This window comes from Neophocaena asiaeorientalis, unplaced genomic scaffold (genome assembly GCF_003031525.2).
Source record: "Neophocaena asiaeorientalis asiaeorientalis breed wild unplaced genomic scaffold, Neophocaena_asiaeorientalis_V1.1 scaffold553, whole genome shotgun sequence".
NCBI classification, from domain to species: Eukaryota; Metazoa; Chordata; class Mammalia; order Artiodactyla; family Phocoenidae; genus Neophocaena; species Neophocaena asiaeorientalis.
This window is the reverse complement of record NW_020174439.1, coordinates 102,123-112,505: the sequence shown is the minus strand read 5'-3', so window position 1 is coordinate 112,505 and position 10,383 is coordinate 102,123. Positions and strand designations below refer to the sequence as shown.

The 10,383-nt window shown below is 39.2% G+C and overlaps 1 protein-coding gene across 4 annotated transcripts in view; it reads left to right on the top strand.

Moving 5' to 3' along the window:
- Window positions 1-10,383, top strand: part of MAGED1 (MAGE family member D1) — a 73,377-nt gene that overhangs the window by 33,802 nt on the left and 29,192 nt on the right. The window contains exons 1-2 of one of the 4 annotated variants that reach the window (XM_024757136.1): window positions 1,093-1,189; window positions 1,297-1,384. The exons of 1 other annotated variant lie outside the window; for it this stretch is intronic. Coding sequence is in view for 2 of the 3 variants with exons in the window: in XM_024757137.1 (XP_024612905.1) it covers window positions 1,144-1,384 (241 nt within the window). In the remaining variant the exon portion in view is untranslated. Of the gene's footprint in view, window positions 1-1,085; window positions 1,385-10,383 lie in introns of those variants that run through there. 2 more of the 4 variants (XM_024757137.1, XM_024757133.1) reach the window with 2 other exon arrangements.

Sequence of the window (10,383 nt, the reverse complement as noted above, 5' to 3'; positions counted from 1 at the left end):
AACCTGAGCTACAAAATGACCTGCTTCCTACCCCGAGATGGTAGTCTTTGGGGTCCCAGCTTATTGTAGGGAGGGTCTCCTGATAGTTTTCCTACTCTGTGTAGTTCTGGGCTTTATCTGTTTCCTTTGCCTTTCAAGGCAACTGAAATATAGAAAGTTAAATTTTGGGGAGATTGCCTCTCTGCTTATATTTACTTCTCTAGGTTCCCCTTTTCCCATGGTGTTGCTCTGATATTTCCATATTTTTATTGCCCTGTCTTTTTATTGTTTTCAAGTAGTTGTTACTTATTTCTCACCAAGATTTTTTTTAGTTGTTTTATCATGAGGGTTTGTCCAAACAAGCTGTGGGGGCAGAACTAGCAAATTTTCCTAGAACTCTTCCATTTTCTTTTGAGATTAGGTTTAGACTCAGAACGTCTCATTACCTTTTGGGTTTTTATTTGCTTTATTTTATAGAGGAAATATCTGTTGGCTGAGGAAATATGTACAACCTAAAAGTAGGGAGTTAAGTTTGATTCGGGGACCTTACTGAGGGAGGAGACAGGGTATATAGGAGTTCTTTGCTGGAAAAAAATGTAGTCGAACATCAAAATATTACTGCTAATCACAAAAATAGACATCTCAAGTTAACGATTTTAGTACTTTTCTATGTATGGGAAGATGCAAGAGTCCAGGCTCAAATTATTCCTTAGACACGCATCTTATAACTGTCTAGGGCCAGTATCCCCAGCACAGAATGCTTCCTGTTTTTCTCCATCGTGAATTCCTTTCAGGGCGCACCATGCGGGAGGGGTGGGGGGTGGCTGCAGTGGCTGCTGACTTGATGGCTGGCAACATTTGTTGTTTACTGGAATGGCAAGCAACACTCCCTTTGCACATCCAGTGCTCAGAAAAGTAAGGATATTTGCCCAAGGTCCAATAGCAAGTAAGAAGTAACATTGGGATTTTAGCCTTGCTCTCTTCAACCCCGAAGCCTATGTGCTTAACCAATTCAGTGCACTGTAACCTTTGGATTCCAGTGTTTTCTGTTCCTGGATTATGGAACAAATCCATGGAGAGTAAATGACTTGTGTTTTTCTTATCAGGTTTTCATCCCTCAAGGTCAGCGCCCTCTCCGTGGCTCTTGGGAACACAAGCATTTCTATGCCTCTTTCACAAGACCTTTGCCTGGTTCTAAAACATCTAATAAGTAAGAAACCCCCTTCTATCACCCCCCCTATACCCTTCAGAACTGAATTTAAGGACATGCAGTACCCCACCTCTAACCACAAACTTTTATTTCCTTTTCAACTGCAGGATTTTCCACATCAAAAGACCAAAATAAATTCCCATCTGAATTTGGAAAGAGCTAAGGACAAAAGAACCCAGAAAGAAATCCTCTTAGGTGAGCAAAGGAAGGAAAATGAGGTAGGGAGGGACTTGTGAACTTACAGCTTTATTAGGTAGTGTTAGGATAGTTTTGGAATTTTGGTTGGTGAATGCCCACGAGGCCCCTTGGCATGGTAGAAAACACAGGAGCTTAAGAGCCAGGCATACTTGAATTGGCTGTCAGTTCCCCTACTTACTAATTCTAAAATATTGAGTAACTCAGTTTCCCTCTCTGACCATCAGTTTCTTCATCTATACATTTGTAATAATAATACCTATCTCTCAAGGTTTCCATGTGAAATATAGTATTTCAGTGAGTGTTTGTGCTTGGTATATGCTTACTAAATAGTTGTAGTAGTTGTTGTCTTTATTGTTGCAACTGTAGGGGTGGGAAAATTTTCCCTTCTTCCTTTATAGGTTCCTTGACTGGTCTAATAATTAAACTGACATAAGACAGATTAACAGGATAAAAACAAATTTAATTTTGTATGTACAGGAGTCCCACAAAAATGTGAGACTCAAGTGATCAGAACAGAGAGCTGTTATACCTTGTAGATTAAAAAAACAATGTATTGGGCTTCCCTGGTGGCGCAGTGGTTGAGAGTCTGCCTGCTGATGCAGGGGACACGGGTTCGTGCCCCGGTCCGGGAAGATCCCACATGCCGCGGAGTGGCTAGGCCCGTGAGCCATGGCCGCTGAGCCTGCGCGTCTGGAGCCTATGCTCCGCAATGGGAGAGACCACAACAGTGAGAGGCCCGCATACCGAAAAAAAAAAAAACAATGTATTTATGAAGAATCGACAAGGCAAAGGGGTTTGGCCTAGAAATAGTAAATAGTAAAGAATTAACAAGGTTTGTTTGTACAGCCTTCTCGGGCCCTAAATTCCCTGTCTCTGGTGATAAGGATGCCTTCTACCCTTCTGGTACAGGGAGGATATCTTTCTCTTGAGAAAGTTTTCTCCTGCTTTCAAGGGGACAAAGGAGGGTCAGAGTATTGTTCTTGCACCAGCTGGTTCTCAAGTACCTTTAATTCAAAATAATCAATATGCCAACATGGCATATTGTGGGGTTACATATTCTAAACCCCTGTACCCCTCTCAAACTCTCCATCTGGTGGGTACTGTAAAATCAGGCAAAAGAAAATCTTTCTTTTCCTGTTTTCTTTTTGGTTACCTTTTTGTTAGCATGCCCAGTTACTTCTCCCTTCTCTATTGCTTCCCCTTCTTCAGTGCCCTGAGAATGAATCTCTTGCCGTCTCCCTTCTTCCAAATCCTTGCTTTTCTCTCTTAGTTCTACACATTCAACACCTCCTTTGTTCAGGTCATCTTCCCATTGCCACTCAGTTGAATCTCTTTCGTTGTCTCTGCCATTAGCCTCCAAACAAACTAGTCATCCTCACATCACTTTGCTTCTCCAAGTCCCTCTCTCCCTGAGTTGGGAGGCCACCTAAAAGTGAGACAAAGCCATGAAGTCCCTAGACCTTAGTTTTCTGACTAATTTTCTTTCTACCTCATTTTGGCAGCTTCATTTCATCAAGTAAAAGTTATATGTGTTTTTTCTATCTATTCTGTGTTTGCTTATGGATATCTTTATCCTTTTTTTTTTACATACTTTGTATTATAAAGGTAGACACATGCTCATCGTGAGGATTTTGGAGAACAACAAAACTTTGTAAGGAAGGAAATAAAAATTGTCCATTTCATTACCCAGATATAAATCCTATTAACTAATTGATATATTTCCTTTCAGTATATACAATTTTGTATCCTGCTGTGTTAGTTTCCTAGGACTGCCATAACAAAGTACCACAGGCTGGGTACCTTAAACGGCAGAAATTTATTTCCTCAGAATTCTGAGGCATAGAAGTCTAAGATCAAGGTGTTGACCAGGTTGGTTTCTTCTCAGTCCTCTCTCCTTGGCTCGTAGATGGCTATCTTTTCCTCCCTGTGTCTTTACATGGTCTTCCCTCTATGTGTCTCTGTGTTCTAACTTCTTCTTATAAGGACACCAGTCATATTGGATAAAGGCCTACCCTAATGATCTCATCTTAACTAAATTACCTCTTTAAAGGTCCTATATCCAGGTACAGTCACATTCTGAGGTACTGGAGGTTAGGACTTCAACATGTGAATTTTAAAGGGACACAATTCAGCCCATGCTTTCTCCTCTAAAACCTGTTTTCTTTAAAAATTATCTCACATGAGAATCTCCCTTGTCAGTAACAATTTTGGGCAACAGTTTTGTTGGCTGCGTAATATCCCATCATAAAAGTATACTGCAATTTATTTAACCATTTCCATGTTTTTGGATATTTTGTGTGTTTCCATTTTTTCACTAATATAAATGCTTCAATGAATCGTTTTGTACATGAATCTTTATTTGCATATCTGACCATTTTGTTCGGTAGATTGTTTAAAGAGTAATTACTGGTTCAAAAGGTACGACTATTCTCTGGCTCATAATTACACACTGGAAAGTTGTTTTCTAGAAGTTTTTATCAGTTTACATTCATACCAGCAAGGACAGCAGTCAAACATGCACTCATATAAACTGCTTGGTGAGAGTGAGAGAGGAACAGTTAATCTCACATGGTTGTTTCAATTTAGTTATTGATGACTGATAAGGTAAAATATTTCATGTATTTATTTTTTATATTTCCTTTTCTGTGACTGGTTTACATATGTTTTTTGCCCATTTATGTTTGAGGATCTATCATTTTAGATGATAAGCTTATGACTAAGACTAGGATCTATTTCAATGAGGGAAATCTCAGAAAAAGCCAAATTCTGAAGAATATTATGGATCCAGAATCCAAGACCAATTGGTCAGAGTCTCTTCTGTGGAGAAGACTTGGCATGTGATGACATAGGCTGCAAGAAAGCTTTGCAGGGAAGAATCTAACATATTCCTTTCTCCAGGGAAGTCTGTTGTGGGCACAATACTGCCACTTATAAAAATAATCTTAGGGCTTCCCTCAAAAAAAAAAAAAAAAAAAAAAAAAAAAAAAAAAGAATCTTACTGGAGAGAAAGGCTGAGAGTGCATTGGCTGAGAAAAGGCTGAGCTAGATGTCTGTTATATGAGGAAAGCCCCTAGGAGAAAGAGCATAGAGATATGGTTCATAGGACTATGACTTTGCACAGTTTTTAGAATGTGTGAGACACTGGGAAATTTTTGATGCACAGAAGCCCTACATGTATGATTAGTGTCTAAAAGTATTTTGTTAGTGTTCAAGGTTGATGCCTCAGAGTACTCTAGTAGAGAGAAATCCTGTGAAGGTAATGAATATAAAGGAATTTTTAGTCATGAGGCCGATCTTAATTTGACATCTGAGGATTCACACCTGAGAACTTATTAATTAATATGGCTGTAAAAATGTGGGAAGGCCTTCAGGCAGAACTCAGTTCTCTTTCAACACCAGAAGTTTCATAGGGTGGGGAAACTTTCCCAATGTGAAAGAAATTGCAGTGAATAATCAAGGTTTTTCCACCATATGAAAATGCATAGTGAAGAGAAACCCTATGAGGGTATTAACTGGGAAAGACTTCAGGACAAGCTCAGACATTTTCTTTTGAAACATGAGAGAGTTCCAAGGTAAGAAAATGGTTGCAATGCCTGTGTGGAAGGCTTTTCAGATCTAGCTCAAATCTTATTAAGCCAAAAAAGAATTCATGGTGCAAAGAAAGCTTATGCATGTAATGAATGTGGGAAGGGTTTTGGTGATATCAGTCCTTATAGAATATCAGAAAATTCATAGTGGAGATGGAAGGAGATCCTTGTTTATCATCTGCAAATTCATAGTGGAGAGAAACTACTAGACTGAATAAGCCTTCAATTAGAGGCTAAGTCTTATCTATCATTAAGTGATTCATAAAGGCAAGACCCTCAATGTATGTAAAAAATATGAGTGGGCTTCCCTGATGCCGCATTAGTTGAGAGTCCGCCTGCCAATGCAGGGGACGTGGGTTCATGCCCCGGTCCGGGAAGATCCCACATGCCGCGGAGCAGCTAGGCCCGTGAGCCATGGCCGCTGGGCCTGCGCGTCCGGAGCCTGTGCTCCGCAACAGGAGAGGCCACAACAGTGAGAGGCCCGCGTACCGCAAAAAAAAAGAAAAAAAAAAATGAGTATGCTTTCCTTAGGATTTAGCCTTATTTGGTATCAGTGAGTTCATAGTGCAGTGAATGTAGAAAGGCCTTCAATTTGAAGTGTAATCTTGCTCAGCATTAGACAGTACAGGAATCTGATTAATGTAATGCTGTGGAAAGGTCTTTGTGAGAAAAATCAAATCTTGGTAAAAATGAAAAAAGATTCATAATAAAAGTTAATTAAAATACTTTCCATTTATTGCATATAATTATACACCTACCATGTATACTACTACTATAAGAACTTTACATAGTTTGTTTAATCATTTAATTCTTGGAACAGTCGTATAATATAGGAACTCTCATCCTTGTTTTACATGTGAAGAAACCAAGAAAAAGAGATGGAAGAATTTTCCCAAGGTCACACAGCTATCACTGGAAGAGCCAGGGTTTGAATCCTAGACAGTTTAATTATTCTAGGTTTATACTGGCAATGTGTAAATCTTCAGAGATTTGTTAGCCTTTATTCATCATTAAGTGATTCATTCCAGAAATCACAATTCACTCTTCAGTGCAGTGAGTTTTGGTAGCCTTCAGTCAGTTTTGGAATCTGGTAAATACTGCCAGAAACTCCACATTGAGCTCCAGAAAATTGAGTAAAGGTTATAAAGAGTTTATTGCTTTGAATAGAGATCACCTCCAAACTTGAAAGATTTCATTAATAACTGGATTCTCTTCTTAAATGTTCACCACAACCACTTCTCATGGTGTAGGCTCTGAAATTGGCTAGGTCAGTTTCATCATCACGAAATAAGGGAGAATTGTCCAGTTCTACAAAAGACTGAGTAGGAATGGAGGCCAGACAGATGTGTGTGCTGGAAGCTTCAGGAAAGGTTCCAGATCATTTTAGGAATTATAACCATAAAAGCCAAAATAAACCGAGAAAATCTAGCCGATAAGAAGTGGAGAAACTAGGGTATATGGAATGATTTTCCTCCCGGTATGGGTATAGACATAGGTTGCTTGTCTATCACCCAGTATTCAGAGGAACTACTGCTTGAAATTGCCATAGGAATATTCAGTGCCTTAGCATTGACAGATCGGTATGCCTTCCAGAAACTCAAGGTATAAGAACTCTAATACATTGATTTTTATATCCTCTCACTTTAAGAAGGCAGCATGGCGATTTCCCTGGTGGTCCAGTGGTTAAGACTCTGCGCTTCCACTGCAGGGGGCATGGGTTCAATCCCTGGTTGGGGAAATAAGATCCCACATGCCGTGTGGCACGGCCAAAAGAATAAAAAAAAAAAGAGGCAGCATGGTACAGCAGAAAAGTATTTGTGTTCTAGAATCAGCTATACCTAGGTTTATTTACCAGCTTAACCACCTTCTAGCTGTGTGACCTTGGTTATATTTAATAAATCTCTCTGAGTCTCATGTTGTTCATTTTTTGGGTCAGAATATTAATACCACAACAAGTTGTAAAGATTCAAGGGATTTTAAGGGTTATAAAGTGTCTAGTGTAGTGCCTGGCACATAGTACACACTTAATGAATGTTTGCTATAATTTTTTTAGTTCTTCCAGGGCCTCAACCCTCTATAATACAGAGCTCCCCGACCCCAGTGTTTTACAGCTGTGTTGAGATATTAATCACTTTAGACCATGAGCTTCTGCTAAGTCATATGGTACCTTTGTGTGAATTGGAATATGGTATCTCTTCCTCAAAACATTTTATTACTACCTGCCAGAAAATTGTCATAATAAATGCAAATATCTATGATGTGCGCAGTATGAATGATACCCTGCAGAATCATGTGATGCACAGCTTGCACAATCTGCAAATGGTAGGCTAAATAGTGGACCTCCAAAGATGTCTGTCTTAATTCCCAGAACCTGAATATGAACCTAATATGTTACTTGAAATGGTAAAAGGTTAAGGATTTTAAGATATGGAGATTGTCCTAGATGATTAGGGTGGGCTCAGTATAATCACAAGGCTCTTTATAAGAGATAGGCAAGATGGTCAGAGTTATAGAGAGAAGATATGTGGGCAGAAGCAGGGGTCAGAGAGGAAAGAAGATGCTAAGCTGATGACTTTGATGATGAAGAAAGGGACCATAAGCCAAAAAATGTAGACTCTCTAGAAACTAGAAAAAGCAAGGAAATGATTCTCCCCTAGAGCTTCCAGAACAAATGCAACCTTGTGAACCCATTTTAGACTTTCGACTTCTAGAACTGTAAAAGAATAAACTTATGTTGCTTTAAGCCACTAAGTTTGTGGTAATTTGTAGTGACAATAGGAAACTAATACACTGTACAGGCAGCCCAATTTGCCTGGAGCTTCCAGGCCAGTTACTTCTGGCAATGAACAGTCTTGTCCAGTATAGCCCCATGTCTGTAGATAAGTTATCATTTTGTATATGTGTTATGGTCTTAAGATTTGGAAACAGTGCTCCAATAGATTGTTGTTCCATTTGAGAAAGGAGCTTTTTCTCTTCTGTACTTTCCCAGGGGTTCTGGATGCAGAAGGAATGAAGATAAGTTGATCCATTGTTTCTCCAAGTGTGATATGCCTGGTAGCTCAGGTGCAGCACTTTGCTTGTTATCAGATTTCTGATCCTTAGAGAGGAATATTTTCTGAATCAATTGAGATGAAATTGAAGTATAAATCAGAATACCAATATGTGGGGTTTTGTCTCTTCTGATGACAAGATGTCTCTTCAATGGGTAGTGCTGGATATATACAGACAGAATTTACCTCCTGATGCCAATTTTTGCTACAACATACTGTTGCAAAGAGTGTTTAGGAGATACTCAGCCATTAGTTATGTTAATTCTCCCATGTTAATTCTCTTAGATCAACTCCAGTAATTACTGAGGCACTCCATTGTGACAGCCTACATTCCAGGATAAGAAATAAATTTTATATCTTGTGCCAATTCCAATTGATTGAAATCGGTTTTCATAATATGCTGGCTTGACAATGATTCTGAGGTGCAAGGGGACAATTCTATGGTAGATTACTGATGTCTGCCATAGATAGGAGATTGGCATCAGGCTGGCCTCATATATTACATCCTTATGATGATTCTTTTATTTATTCAGAAACATTTGTTAAGCATCTTCTTTATACCAGGCACTGTGATATATATTTTGAATAGAGAGATGAAAAAGATATGTTCCTAGTCCTAGAGAAGCTGATATTAGTAGAAGAGACACATAAACAAATGTACACAGCAAAATATCACAGATGCTTGATAAAAGTCTATATAGAATACATTAGAGACACAGAGGAGGACCATAGTTAATTCTGTTGGGTGGGAGAGGGTTCCAGAAAGAAATTAATGCCTAAGTCCTGCAAGGTGTGTAGATGTTGTCAGCTTTAACTGTTGGGGCTGAGAAATAGAAGAGAGTCATTCCAAGCAGTGGTGGTATGAGCAAAGACACATTATATGAAATAATTCAATGTTTTCAGTATATTTATGGTATGTTCAAAATGGTTAGTATACTTGGAACATAGAAAGTGAGAGGGTATTTAATGAGAAGAAGATAGTGGCCAGATCATTGAGAGCCTTGAATGCTATACTAAGAACCGTGGGGAGATATTGGGATTTTAGTCAAGGGATTATTAACAGGAACAGATTTGCATTTTAGAAATATCCAGTGAATGAGTTTTTTTAAATTAATTTTTATTGGAGTATAGTTGCTTTACAATGCTGTGTCCATTTCTACTGCACAGCAAAATGAATCAGCCACACACATACATATATCTCCTCTTTTTTGGATTTCCTTCCCATTTAGGTCACCACAGTGCATTAAGTAGAGTTCCCTGTGCTATATAGTATGTCCTCATCAGTTGTCTAGTGGATGAGATTTTGATGGATAGACTGGAGAAGACAGAACTGGGTACAGGGAGATGAGTTCAGAGGCTATTACACAAGAGGAGAGATGTTGAAGCCTGAGTTAAGGCAGTGGGAATGAAATTAGAATACATGTATGTGAAAAATTAAGAACTCAGTGGCTGACTGGAGGATATAGGGAGGCCGATGAGAAGAAGGAATCTAGGATGATCTTCAGTTTTCTTTCTGCCTTGGGTGGTTGAAATGTAAAAACCATTCCATGAGCTGGAGAACTCAGAATGAGGAACAGGTTTGAGGGGAAAAAATGATGAGTTCAATTTTGAACAAAGTCTGAAGCACCTTTGGAATGTCCAAGAGGAAGTATCCAGTAGGCAGTCAGGAATTTATTCTGCTGTGAAGCAAGTAGGGTTACAGATAGATTTGGAGGTCATCAAGCATAGAGGTGCTGGTTTTAATTAAGGTATGAATGAGCTTGCCCCAGGAGAGTGTGTGGAGTGAGAAAAGGTGGGGGCGGGGCAGAATCTCAGAAATACTGGCATTTGGGAGTGGGGATGGGGGCAAAAAAGCTGAGAATGAGCAGCAGGAAAGGTAGGAGGGGAACCAGGGGAAATACTACATTCTTGTTGTGCTCTCTTGTGGCAGTCTGAGTTTCTTTCCCAGAATAAATTTCCCCTCTCCTGTCTTCAGTCTCCCCCGTCTCTGACTATCTTGGACCCATAATTTCCAGTTCCACCCTACCTGTGAGACTGGGGCTACCAGGTCCTCTGGTGGTCACTTCTCAAGTGTTAAACTCCCCTTTGACTATTGCTACAATTTAAGAACAATTTGGAACACCCACTTCCCTGAGTTGCAAAAGAATAAAAGGCAAACATTGGGGGCCCTTCACTTTCTACATTTATATGCTCCTCACCTCTTGATCTATTCTGTTGGCCATATTAATTTCAGTAAATCCCAGTTCTCATCATATCCCTTTCCTTTATAATTAACTAGCGCCCTTTATAATGAAAGTATATTCTATTTTGTATTTTTATTATAGTAAGTATAATATTTAGATACAATATATTCTATATT